The 14,418-nt window shown below is 38.8% G+C and overlaps 1 protein-coding gene across 7 annotated transcripts in view; it reads left to right on the top strand.

The window, feature by feature from the left end:
- SGIP1 (SH3GL interacting endocytic adaptor 1) overlaps positions 1 to 14,418 on the top strand; it is a 228,277-nt gene that overhangs the window by 103,564 nt on the left and 110,295 nt on the right. For 3 of the 7 annotated variants that reach the window (XM_043877666.1, XM_043877664.1, XM_043877663.1), the window contains exons 5-8: positions 2,747 to 2,818; positions 7,182 to 7,238; positions 12,324 to 12,378; positions 13,081 to 13,256. In XM_043877666.1, the coding sequence (XP_043733601.1) occupies positions 2,747 to 2,818; positions 7,182 to 7,238; positions 12,324 to 12,378; positions 13,081 to 13,256 (360 nt within the window). Of the gene's footprint in view, positions 1 to 805; positions 890 to 2,746; positions 2,819 to 7,181; positions 7,239 to 12,323; positions 12,379 to 13,080; positions 13,257 to 14,418 lie in introns of all 7 variants that reach the window. The other 4 variants (XM_043877668.1, XM_043877667.1, XM_043877665.1 and 1 more) reach the window with 2 other exon arrangements.

Below are 14,418 nucleotides of genomic sequence, written 5' to 3'. Positions count from 1 at the left end.
ATTCACCTAAAACCTTGCTCCAGAGCAGGCAAGGCAACCAGTCATCAATATGATGGGTCAAAAGTCAGACAGTTCCTGCAGGGGCTGCTACCATCAACTGTTATTTCATTTCCAATTTAATGATATAAGAGCTCATTATATGAGAATGCTTTTCTCCAACAGAGGCCACAAAGTCATAATGGAGCTGAGATCCAATAAAATTGAAAGAAGCCTTTCCCTTTTTGCAGTTGAGCTGCAGATACATTTTCTGTATTAAATTCATAAGTAGGGAATGGTCTTGAAACCACTTATGCCTGAATTTATAGCCTGGAGGAGGAAAATATGTTCACTGGTTCAAGAGTTAACAGGAACTCTGGTTCCTTGCTGGTCACCAGATTTCTTGCTTTTTTAGAGAAGTCGGTGGTGCATGAGCTTGGATTTATCCAAGTTGTCCTGATGACAGGCTGCACCAACTTCTAAAATGACTTCCTTCGAAGCTGAATCAGATGCCTATTCAGAAGGTTCAAAAGAACAGCTGTTACTGAAGGAGGGAAAAAAGGGACTCACATTAGGCTCATTGGGCTGGAGTGGGAACGAAAATAAACCTGATAGATAATTTTTTTTTTGAAAAGTCACCCTTTATAATATTAGACCTAAATTGGGGTGTTAACTGCAGCTATGGTAGGAGTTTTTCTCCCACATTTAACTCAAGGTTCTTAGCTTCGGGGTGCCTTTTGCATTCATGTAGTTCTCTCCATGAAATGTTAAAGAAGTAGACTGAAATTTATCAGACATTGGGTAACACTATAATCAAGGCTCTATTCAGCAGGGGAAAAAAAAGACCCAGAAGACTCAGCTTCTCCTCACCTCTTGCTTCTGGCTCAGAGCCCTCTCGTTAACTCTGTCTCAGGTACTCTGCTTCTGTGTCTTCTCTTTGCTTCCGTCTTAGCCCCCTCCCTGAGTTCTCTTGTCCCCTTCATCCTCACCCCTGCAAGACTCTGTTAGCTCGTCTCTGCTTCCCCTCCCTGCTGCTCCCAGGCTGGTTTGCTGTCTCTTGCTTTTCTCCCTCTGGCACCGTCAGTCCTGTCCATTTTTTTCTTTCTCTAAAGCTCCTCCCAGCCCTCCGGTCATCGTCTCTGAAGCCCCACTGCTGTCTCAGTTCTCTGCTCTTCTAGGGCCCCCCTGTTTACATCTTGAGTCGAACATGCACCTGGTACCTGGCACAGTACTGGTGTGCAACAGGTGACTCTGCATATGTGCTGTGTCCGTAAGCCCAGCTGTGATTCTGCAGACGCACCCACCCTAAGACAGGGCTTCATCCCTGAGTTCCCCAAGCCCTCCGTCATTGCCGCCATGCCCAGTCACGTCAAGTTATTTACCAGCAGATGCGCCCTCTTTGTTCCTTAATTGGAAATGCCACGAATGTATCACATTGGTCATGATATTAGAAAAGAGGAGTTATTTAATTTTGATTTCTCAGGAAATAATGCACACCTGTTTGGAAAATAGGCTGCATTCAAAATAAATTCATGTTCTCAGAAACAGGGTGTACAGCTTCCTAGGTAATTGGACATTGTTAGCCAGCTGCTTATTTTACCACTTGGAAATGTGCTTCTAGTCTTCTCTACGTACTATGGGCACCAAATTTTGAGCACGCCTTCTCAGACTAGTTGCTATAGAAGTCCAACATCTCTATTTGCATTCAGTCCCTGGAAATCTCAACCTGATTTCCCTTCAGACTCAGACTGATTTCTTTAAGACCTTATGTCAGTGGAGCCAGTCCACTTTTACATGGCTGAGTAAGCTTTAAAGTGATTTCTTTTTGAATATCTGAAGTTGAAACTTATGGTTTCACTAATGTGGTTCTACAAACTACAGGTGGTGTACCCACTTCATGCTTATATATGACTTTGTCAACACAGGAGTTACGCAACAGGTTTAACTGTTTAAATTCAGTTTCTGCAAATCCAGTGAAGCCCATCTTTGGTGACAAGGCTTTTGAGGTTTTGTCTGCAGAGGCTCTGTAGCTGGGCTGCATGTAGCAAGATGGGCTTGCCTTGCCCACCACTGGTCAAATATGCCCACTCCTGGCCAAGCTGTCTGTCTCGAAGTTTGAGGCTTTAGGCATCTGTGTGGCAGTGCTGTCTAACCCAGAGACAAACTCTGCCTTGTGCAGGACACACTCTGAGTTTTTCCTAAGCAGTTCAGGTTTCCATCCACACCTAGACTGGAGGACTGGATGTCATAGTCATTGCTCCGAGGAGACCTCAGCTCATCCTGAACACGTGTGCAGGAAAGGGTCCAGGTTTGGAGCTGGGAGCTGTGTCTCTGGGTCTTGCTGTCTCCCCATAAGGCTATGATCCAGGGAAATACACAGTGCAGCTAGCCTTTTCAGACTGCCATTAGAAACACAACTATTTTTATTCAGTCTCTGGTGTGTCCCAGTGTTTGTCTCTACCTGTAAATTAAGTGCTGGCTGAATGAGGACTGGATTCACATCAGCCTTGGTGCCTGGGACACCTCTTTCCCCTTCTCCCTTCTTCTCCTGGCCTAGCCACACTGGCCTGCTGAATAGAGCCTCATTATGGGCCCCAAAGTCCACTCTTTGCTCCGAGAACCCTGCCAAGATTGGTAGGCCCTCCAATTTGGCCTAGATGTTGTTTCCTCTATGGTATGTTTGCTGACTCCATGTGATTCTTTATATGTGTCTTGAAGAACAAACAGATCCTTTAACAACTTTTTTCTACATGAAAACAATCAATTCCAGCAGCCCAGCCCACATGAACCACCCTACAATAACAAAGCAGAGTGCGCGCGTGAAGGAGGAAAAAAAGTTTCGGTAAGGAAACAGATTTTAGTTTAAAATTTCCAAGGGGTTGTAGAAACAGTGAGTAAAATCCCAATTTGAAATTTGAAAACACCAAAGCATTTAAGACTCTTTCTTAGATAGTATTTCCCAATACTGGGGCCAATTTTTAAATCAACTATATAGATTGTATATATACTTTTAAAAAAGTGATCAGGCATAAGAGACATGACTATGTCTTAGATGAAGGACAGCAATTCAGATTTTTTAAAAAATCTGCTATCTATAAGAAAACTTTAGCTATAATATAAACAGCATTATGCAAATTGAGTAGTCATTTGTTAGGGTAAGCACTATCTAAGTAACATCAGGAATTCAGCAGGACTTGGGCCTGAGGGACCTAAGGTACCTGCCAGTGGACTTGGGGTGCTGATCCTGGTGGCCCAGACTGTACAAAAATGATAGCTCTGTTGTTCAAAATAGTGGCCACATGTGGCTATTTAAAGTTCAGTCCTCACTTAATGGCCATCAACAGATGAATGGATAAATATATAGTGCATATATGCAATGGAATATTAATCATAAAAAGTGATAAAATAGTGCCATTTGCATCAACATGGATAGATCTAGAGATGATCATACTGAGGGAAGTAAGGCAAAGATGAACATCATATTATATGATATCACTTATATGTGAAATCTAAAACAAAAAAAATACAAATGAACCCATTTATAAAACAAAAATAGACTCACAGACATAGAAAACAAGCATGTTTATCAAGGAAAAAGTCAAGGGGAGAAGGTATAAATTAGGAATTTGAGATTAATAGATATACACTACTGTATGTAAAGTGTCTGCCTGCAATGCAGGAGACCCGGGTTCAATCCCTGGGTCAGGAAGATCCCCTGGAGAAGGGAAATGGCAGTCCACTCCAGTATTCTTGCCTGGAAAATTCCATGGACTGAGGAGCCTGGTGGGCATACAGTTCATGGGGTCGCAAAGAGTTGGACACGACTGAGCAACTTCACTATGTGTAGAATAAACAACAAGGACCTACTTTATAGCACAGGGAACTATATTCAATATCTTGTAATAACCTATAATGGGAAAAAGTGTGTGTGTATATATATATATATATATATATAATTGAATCACTTTGCTGTATACCTGAAACATTATAAAGCACCTATACTTCAGTTAAATAAATACTTATTTTTTTAATTTTTAAAAATAAAATAAAATTCTTCAGTGACATTCGCCACGTTTTAAGCACTCCATAGCTACTTGTGGCTAGATGCCACCATATCGGACAACGCACATACAGAACATTTACTTCTTCACAGATAGTTCTATTGGACAGTGCTATTCTATAGAGTTATTTACAAAGTGAGACAAGTCTATCTCAATGGCAAAAAGATAATATTTAGGCAGCATTTCACATGTCTTTAATACTTCTCACCAAAGAGCACAATGTGGCCATGATCCTGGAAAAGAGGAACATCCACAGTTAAAGTTAAGAACTTTGATGAATGTATAATTGAATGCAATTTTACTACACTTATTGATCTAACCAATCATATTATCTGAGAGGAGATAATAAGCTTGACCAAAGTAAAATACCTATTAAAACATGATCAATATTGCTATCAGCCTTGATTATCTTTAAATAACAGTCATATATTCAAGTTTTAGAAGTGATTCATGAGAATTGTGGATTTTAGAAAATATAGAAAAGAATTTTAAAAATACATACCTTATACTCCAAGAGAAAAATCACTGTTTATATTGAATATGTTGGTGAATAGCCAACATTGCTCTAAATATTAAGCCTAATTTTTACATATTTCCCCACTTAAATTACATTCTTCCATGGTTTTACACAGTTTTCCAATTGAAAATCAATAGAGCCATTACCTCCATATCACCACTATGAGCTGCTTAAATTGTTAAACGGGGAGAATTTCTTCCTTAGAGTTTTACCAGAAGAATTTCAACCAGGTTCTACATTAGCTCTAACTTGATAATTTCCACTTGCAAAATCAAATATATTTGTAAGAATTCACTAGTGTGAATGATGCTAAACTGCTAATTTCTCTAATAGAACTGTGTGTATATATGTGTGTGTATGTGTGTTTTTAATATCAACCCAAAAGAATGTACTATTATGATTTGTTGTTTGTGTTTAGTATTTATGTTTAAAGTGTTCTTATTTTAAAATAAATTTCTTTTTATAGACTTTGCTTTCTCTTTATCACAGTCTTCCATTGGTTTCCATGGAAACTGAGAAACTTTCTCTCAGCCCAGATCTAGAAAATTCAAAAAACTGAGGAACTTTTGTATTTCTAATATTGCCAGTAAAGAAATACACGCACTCATTTTGTCTTTTTTTTTTTTTTTAATTAGTTGGAGGCTAATTACTTCACAACATTTCAGTGGGTTTTGTCATACATTGATATGAATCAGCCCATTTTGTCTTTGTTTAGCTGAACCTATCAACTATCTTGATCTTGAAGGGCTTTGGTTACAGAGATGAGATTATCATGGAAGCAAACATCTGTAGAACTTCAAAAATTTTGAACTCAGTAATTTATCTAATCTCTTTGGTTTTTAGATAGCAATTCTTTGTAATAAAGAATTAAGGACTAAAAGATCTATTAATAGTACTATACTGATCACAGAATTCATAAGTTTAGTTTTTTGAGATCAGCTTAGTTCATTTGATTTCCCATTACTCTAAATTACATAAAATTTTGCAAGGAAGACATATGCAAACATTGGTAAAGTAGAAATTTAAAAAAAAAACAAGTATGACAAAAAGGAAGAACCATGCCATTCACCACAAGAGAGATTTTTTATTATGAGATGGCATGTCCTCAAAAGTATCTTCATAGGTTATACAGGTGCAACATTGATGTGGCAAGTTTTTAAAACAACCTTTGTTTAAATAGCAAAAAATATCATTGAAGCACTAATTCAATGAAGGCAATTCTGTGAGAAGCTTAAAATGATGTAGTCTGATTAAGCATATAATCTTTGTCAGGAGCAAGACAAAGAAGAGGGATATGGGGCATGAGCCCTTTGTCCCAGTGTGTTGGTTGGTGGAGGCAGGACAGAATTTGTGCATTTGTAAGTTCTAGTGCGGTGTTGGTATATGGGAAGAAACAGGAAAATAACGGACACATTATCTATTCCTTGCACACTATTTCCCCTCACTCAACCACTGCTAGTTCTTAGAGTGCCCAATCAACATGCAGTATCAATCAATGATGATGTTACTAGGTTACCTCCGGTTTGGATTTTTAGTGATCCTGCATGCATAGATGAAAAGGTTTCTTCTCCAACCTACTTGTCAAATGGTGTCAGCTGTTAACATTGTAGTTCAACCAGCCTTCATTTGTGATTGCAAAATTAGGTGTCCTGTCCTCAAGCCTCATTCGTCAGCATCCGATGTGTGTTGTTGTGAGATCCATGAGTGCTCAGTGACATATCGTCGCTCTATGTGCTAACAACAGGAATGTTGTTGAATGGACTCACCATTACCAACCTCATCTGTGTTTTTATCCTTTGCTCATGAGAAATAGAGAATCCTAGAAATTTCAGTTTGAATGATACCACATCCTTGCTCAAGTTCTCTTGGCCATACATGTCATGGCAGTACCAGGGCTGAAAATAGAACTTTAAGATAATTCGGAGAGAATAATGCTGATACCCAGTCCTCTCATAATGATGTGTGCTCATGGAGGCCTAGCATGCATGGATGATAGAAATCCACAATTAATCCTCAAATTGTGTTTTAGTAATTTCATAAGAAAAGTCACTTGAAAAGAACATCAACATTATTTTTTAATACTTAGAGGCTGAGTTAACTAATTTGAATCTGATTCCCTTTATATTTTATCAAGGGTGTTTAGGAAAACTTGAGTCAGTGTTAGAAAAGCTGAAAGAAGATGAATTAATGACTTGGATGAATATTTTCTGGATATGTTGGAAATAACTGTGTATGAGAATAACGTGGGTCAAAATATTTCCATTTAAATACGTACATATTGAATACATCTGATTATATCCCCTGAGGTATAGAGGATTAAATAATACATAGGGGCTGCTGATTCTTTAGTAATTATATAACATTTGAGTAGCTAGTTGTTAATAATCCCTATGCGTATCCTACAGTCTTTTGTGAAGTAAGTGTGTAAATTCTTTATGCAGTGTCATGGCAATTCAATTTACCATTCACTTACACCAATGTGGTTGCTTAATAGGCTGCTCTAAAGTGTCTTTCCAGTGCTAGATTTTGATAGCTCTTGCTAAATGCAGATAAGACAAGTTTTCTTTTGTTTCTTTTATATTAATTCAAATGTTTCTTTTCTAAATGTATTTTCAAATTTATTACAGAAGAAAAGCAATGGAGCACCAAATGGATTTTATGCAGAAATTGATTGGGAAAGATATGTGAGTATCAGATTGTTTTTATAAATATTTCAGTGTGAAAAAGAGTCAAGGCATGCTTATATTTAAAATAGAGCATAGAAATGAGTGAAACATCTCATTTAGGAAGTGCTGGCACAATTAGCCTGGTATAGAGGCTAAGAGCACTAGAGTCTGTTAGACCTGAGTTTGAGACCTGACCCCTCCATGGAATAGCTACGTGTGGCTTTGGTTATTTGCTGGCTACCATAAATGAAGTCAGTAGTTACTTTATAGCATTATTGAGAGGATTCAATGAGCTAACTATTTGCAGAATATTTCAGTAGCCTGCCTAGCCTGGCATGCATGTTCAAAAAACACTTTTTAAAATATTAACTCTTTCAGTCCTAATTATATTGATAAGCAGCTTTGAGTATTGAGTCAAGTCAGTTCATGTCTAGGCCTTGATTTTGCAATGTCCTAGTCTGTTCAGGTGGCTATAACAAATTTGCCAAAAACTGAATGGCTTGTAAACACAAACATTTATATCTAACAGTTTTGGAGCCTGGGAAGTCCAGGATCATGATACCAGCAGATTCGGTGTCTGGTTGAGTGCCCACTTCCTGGTTCATAGAAGGCACCTTCTAACTGTAACCTCACTGTGGTCTCTTTTATAAGGGCATTAATCCCAATCATGCAGTCTCCTCCCTTGTGACCTAATCACCCCCAAAGGCCTCAATTCCTAATACCATTACCTTGGGGTTTGGATTTCAACATATAAATTTGGGAGCAATACAAATATTCCTACCATAGCATATGAAAATTATTCTAGCCTCATGGTACAGATTTTTCCCAAGTCAAATGACAAAGAGTTGTTTCTTCCCAAGGATTAAGGGTGAATCCCAGTGGAGACCTAAACTCTCCTTGTAATTCCCCCAGTAGCCAGTTAACCTCATCACCACACACTTCACCAGCCACAACAGGATGGACAAAATTGCTCTTATATTTCTAATCATAGAAAACATATAGGCCATATTCACATCAAAAATCACTTTTATTGCATACCAAGTGCCTAAATTCATAATTCCTACAAAATGCCTTTGTACTTACAACTTAGGTGACTGTCTGACCCAACCTTCTCTTTCATAAAAATTAAACTTGATGTTAATGCATTTGCACATTTGTTAAGAATTTCACTTTTTTAAATACCAACATTCATATTATGACATGCTACTAAATTCTTACCACCTTTTTGTTGTTCAGTTGTTAAGTCATGTCCATCTCTTTGTGACCCTGTGGACTGCAGCATGCCAGGTTTCCCTTTGCGTCACTATCTCCCGGAGCATGCTCAAACTCATGTCCATTGAGTCAGTGATACCATCAAACCATCTCATCCTCTGTCGACCCCTTCTCCTCCTGCCCTCAGTCTTTCCCAGCATCAGGGTCTTTTCCAGTGAGTCAGCTCTTCAAATCAGGTGGTCAAAGTATTGGAAGCTTCAACATTAGTCTTTCCAGTTCAGGGTTGATTTCCTTTAATATTGACTGGTTTGTTCTTGCTGTCCAAGGGACTCTCAAGAGTGTTCTCCAGCACCACAGTTTAAAAGAATCATTTCTTCGGTGCTCAGCTTTCTTTATGGTCTAACTCTCCCTTCCACACATGACTACTGAAAAAAACATAGCTTTGACTATACAGACCTTTGTCTGCAAAGTGATGTCTTTGCTTTTTAATACACTGTCTAGGTTTGTCAGAGCTTTTCTTCCAAGGAGCGAGCATCTTTTAATTTCAAAGCTGCAGTAACCTTCTGCAGTGATTTTGGAGCCCAAGAAAATAAAATCTGCCACTGTGTTTTACCACCTTTGAAGGTGAATACTACATTACCTGCATTTTATAGAAAGAAAAACTGACTCTCAAGAAAATTCAATTATTCATGCCACCCATACACTCCAGAACATGTCATTCTGTCAACCTCATTACCTGGTCATCCCTTATACCTGTTTCCCAGTGTTGAAATCTTTTTTATATTTTCTGCAGTTCAATTCCCTAGATCTGTGACAGCCCCTGTGTTGCCCCATGGGCTTCTCTGGTAGCTCAGCTGGTGAAGAATCCACCTGCAATGCAGGAGACCCCAGTTCAATTCCTGGGTTGAGAAGAACCCCTGGAAAAGGGATAGGCTACACACTCCAGTACTCTTGGGCTTTCCTGTTGGCTCAGATGGTAAAGAATCCACCTACAATTAGGGAAACTTGAGTTTGATCCCTGAGTTGGGAAGATCCCCTGGAGGGGGGCATGGCAACCCACTCCAGTATTCTTGCCTGGAGACTCCCCATGGACAGAGAAGCCTGGTAGGCTATAGTCCATGGAGTTGCGAAGAGTCAGACATGACTGAGCGACTAAGCATAGCACAGCATTTTACCCCACATCCAAATTGTTCATATATAATATTATAAGGGAAGTTACTAAATATATTAAGGACAGGTAATCTTTTTCTCAAAATTAGCACTTTTTCACCTAAAAATAATTTTGTTGTATTTTGTAGGATTTTGTAGAATTTTTGTTATAACAAAAATTTTGTTATATTTTATAGACATCTTTAATGCACAGGAATGGGATACTCTAAGCAAAAAAGAAGCATGATAATTAAAATACAAAATTATTATTGATGATTCATCAGTATTTGATTATTGATGAATAATCAAGAAATAGTTGATTATTCATCAAGTATTTCTGATTCTCCATCCAACCCTAAACCTTAGTGCTATCTTTAACAACTTGTGAGTGTTTAAAGAAAGCAGAATTTCCCTCAAATTTGCTTGGTCCTAAAAGTTATTCAGGTCATAGGAATTATGGTTATAATTATATTAATACACTAGACTCCACTTTCTTTAAGTAATAAGAAAGATTTTATTCTAAAGAGACTGTATCATTGTGTTTTTGGCAGGGATGGATGTGGCCTTTAAGCAAAGCTCTAAAATTTAAGTAAGGTTTAACTGACTTCATATTTGAGGGAAGAGACTTTCAGGCAAAAAGGAGGATTTTTATGAGGATCCAGAAGTGGGAAGAAGCTTGCAGTGATCAAATCTCATATGTCAACAGTGGGAAGAAGGCCCTGAGAGAATCAGGCAGGGCCTTGTGGGTTATTTAATGGTGCTAGGTTATCATTCTAAATGCAGTAAAAAGGCAGGGACAGGTTTTTAGCAGGAAAGTAACCTTAATACTCTTGCACTTAAAAAAAAAAACAACTAACTTTGAGTACTGAAAGTACAAAAGGGAGATAATAAATGCTCAGTAAATGGCAACTTTTCCATGGCACTCAGGCCCTCTTTTCTCTCTGTGGTCATGGCTTATATGTTGCTTCAGTGACTCCAAGATCTCTCTCTCTCCAGCTCTGTTCTCTTTCTTCCAGTCCTATAACCTCAACTTCAGGAGGCCACCTTTGAACTCTGCCCCCTCTTCCCCTCTCAAGCACCAAGTTTAGTCTCAAAACACCTGGGGTCAAGACCCAGGTCTGTCATTTGCTAGATGTATTTCCTAGAGAAATGGCATCTGATTTCTCTTAGTTTCCTCCCTGGTGGATGGGATGACTCTTTCCATGTACGATTGCTATGAGGCTTCCCCGGTGGCTCAGACGGTAAAGAATCCACCTACAGTGAAGGAGACCCAGGTTCGATCTCTGGGTCGGGAAGATCTCCTGGAGGAAGAAATGGCTACTCACTCCAATATTCTTGCCTGGAGAATTCCATGGACAGAGGAGCCTGGCGGGCTACAGCCCATGGAGTCACAAAGAGTCGGACATAACTGAACAACTAACACACACACACACACACGATTGCTATGAATAGTCAGTGAAACAAAATGTAGGTCATAGTACTGACCATATAACAGGAACTAAGATATGACAACACTAATCCCAATCATGCAGACTTTTATCTTTCTTATCTTTTTCCTAAAAATCTTAGTTGCCTCCTGTTAGAATGAGTTCAGCCAGGAGTACTCCCAGGATGTGATGGAAGAAATCTTGGAATCTTCTTGAACATTTCCTCTCCTTTTTCTCCTATGACCAATCTGTGACTGAGAACTCACAATCTGTCCTTCCAAATGTCCTCAATTCATCCCTTCCCAAAACTAACAACTTGGTCCTCCTTAGCACATCTCACCTGAATTGTTGCAAGTATCATGAGTTAGTTTTCCTTTCTCCAGTTTCTTCTGTCCCCAGTCTATCCTCAGCATATTTTCAACACCTCATGATTCTGCTTTCAGCAAGTGCTGTGCTTAGTCACTCGGTCGTGTCCGACTCTGCAACCCCATGGACTGTAGCCTGCCAGACTCCTTGTCCATGGGGATTCTCCAGGCAAGAATGCTGAAGTGGGTTGCCATGCCCTCCTCCAGGGGATCTTCTAATCCCGGGAATCAAACCCAGGTCTCCCACATTGCCAACAGATTCTTTACCATCTGAGCCACCAGGGAAGCTTTCAGCATGTCCCACCCTAATTGAGAAGCTACAGTAGCCATGTCAAGTCCAGACTTTTCCCCTAGAATGTTGCCCGCCCCCACCCGTCTTCTTTTCCACGGTCTTCCCTCCCCATACAGCTTCCTCTCCAGTCCTGTCATCTTCATCTCCCTCTCCCTTTCACCGTGAGAATCATACTGTCCAATCCTACCTTGGTGTCTTGGTACAATCTCTTCCTCACCACGGACTCGCCTCTCCTCTCCGTCTGACCCAAAAGGCACACAGAGACTCCCTGATTCTTCCAGATCTCACAAATTTCCTTTCCTTTCAGACTCTTATCAGTAATATTTTGTGTTTTGCCTTTTCTTTGAACTTCTGACTACCAGAATACAGACAAAAGATAATTTGCATGTTGTATCCCCACCATGTTGCTTAACATAATCCTTGGCTTATAAGAAATGCATGATTCTCTTTGAGCATTTTCTTTCACTGACAATTGACTTCTAGTTTATTTTCCCAATAGGAAGACTCTCTAAATATCCTTGAGTAAATTTATAAACGTATAGCATTCAAAACAAGAGGCACGTCTATAGCCTTAACTAGATGATTCTTGAAGGAATGTGAGTAATTTCTTTACCATTGTCAGGACAATGATTGTTTAATGTGCACTTGTATTTTATAGAATTCCCCTGAGCTGGATGAAGAAGGTTACAGCATCAGACCTGAGGAACCCGGCTATATCCTTTCTTTATATTTTAAACTTAATTTCCATTTGCTTTCAGAAAGTAGGATGATAAATTTAGGATTTGCAGAAGTGCCGAAACTCAAGCTTCTCAAATCCTGTTGTCACTAGTATTGGAGATGAATAAACAGCACAGAGAACAGGCTGATCACTAACAGGCAGGCATTTTGCCTTAATCTATTCATAGGAAAGAGAGAGAGGAGAAAGAAAAATTGCGCTGAAAAACAACTGTGCAAATTGTGGGTGCTGGGTTGTCTTCTAAAATCTGATATGATAACACTACTTATGGTGGCTGGGAGATAGCTCTGACTTGTGCTTTCCCCACAAACCATCTCTGGTCAGAGCAGGTCACACTCTGAAGCACAAAAAGTCATCACAAATCCTTCACAGAGTGGCCTTCCTGTCTCCTGTGGTAAGAGGAAATCCCCATGGGCCTATAACTGTGAGTGCTGAGTGTGACACACATAATGGACTTTGGAACCATTGCTCCTTGAAATTTGTCCTCCTTAATCATGTTCCAAGGAAAGGTGGATAAATTCTGACTCTTTCCTGCTTTACACTTTGATTTTTGTTTTGCTTTGATTTTCTGCCACCCAAGTGTGCTTCTGCTGCGTCTTTGTGCAATCACTCTTGTCTTGTACTCATCATTGCCTCTGAGTAGAAAAGACAGAGTTATGCATCTTTAACTGTGTTTTACCTACCAAAGGAAAGCACTTTTATTCTTCGAGTGAATCGGAAGAGGAAGAAGAATCACACAAGAAGTTTAATATCAAGATTAAGCCATTGCAAGCTAAAGACATTCTTAAGAACGCTGCAACTGTAGATGAACTGAAGGCATCAATAGGCAACATTGCACTTTCCCCATCACCGGTGGTGAGTGGCTTTTTATTTCAAGCTTTGGTGAGGTTGGATTGACCGCTGTGCTCTGCCCATACATGTCAAGTAAATCAGAAACTCTTTAAGCTGAAAGCTGCATATGGTCATGATTTTATGAACTCTATAAACCTGAAACAGCTCATTCTAGCTATGGAAAATTATGCTTATTTTATATTGCAGTTTTTGTGCTTTTCAAAGTGGGATCACATTTGTTTTTGACGTTTTCCTGCTAGTATTTTTCAAAGGAGGAAAAAATAACAAACATTATCCAGACTTACTTCTGAAACAATTAAAAAAATATGAAGTTTACATATTTACTAACAAAGATTTTTAAAAACACATTTTAATGACTTATTTTATGGTGCAACACATAAAAACTCATGGAAAGAAAACCAAGGAGATTGCTTTCTTTAGGGAAAAATCCTTTTCATTGCCAGTGCTTCAAAAAGAAATATTAATCTAATAAACCATAGTCTAAAAAGATATTAAAACTCACAAGCTTCATTATATTTTGTTATCAAATTGTCTTAAAGACTCTATTTAGACACCCCAAATACAGATATGCCTTATTTATATTAATCAAATTGGTATTTTTCTGCAATTTGTACTTCTTTTCCAATTCTCATCTACTAAATTTCTCTAGCTGCATTCTAAGTTCCAGCATTTACAGTGTTTTCTCTATAGTGCTTGATCAATGCTGCAATTGTTTTCTAAAAATAACTGTGAAGAGCAGATGAAGGCTCTTGTACTAGGAGCTAATATATTCTTAGCTTCTTGGCATCTTCTCTAGAGAGATGTGATCTCCCAGCAGCATTTCCCATGAATGAGATAGTTAATAAATGCTGGACCATTTTTCCTATGCTTTTGGAAAATACCAACTAACAGTTCTATAGGAGTTGTAATCACCCATCCTTTGGGTGCCTGCCTGGGATGGATAAAATCTCTAATGATGCTTTCTTTAGTGCTTATAATGGCCTTTACCACTGCTGTTAGAATCAACTAACATGACTGCTGATAGTAATCAACCACAGCAAATAATATGTCAGATAATTTTTAATCATATACTCACTTGCCATCTTAAGATGTCTTCTTGAAAAGGGAATCATGACATATACTAGTTTCCTTTCCCTTCTGTAATGGAAGGTACAAATTTTAAACT

Source organism: Cervus elaphus, chromosome 20 (genome assembly GCF_910594005.1).
Source record: "Cervus elaphus chromosome 20, mCerEla1.1, whole genome shotgun sequence".
NCBI lineage: Eukaryota > Metazoa > Chordata > Mammalia > Artiodactyla > Cervidae > Cervus > Cervus elaphus.
The sequence above is the reverse complement of the archived record's forward strand: the minus strand, read 5'-3'. Positions and strand labels throughout refer to the sequence as shown.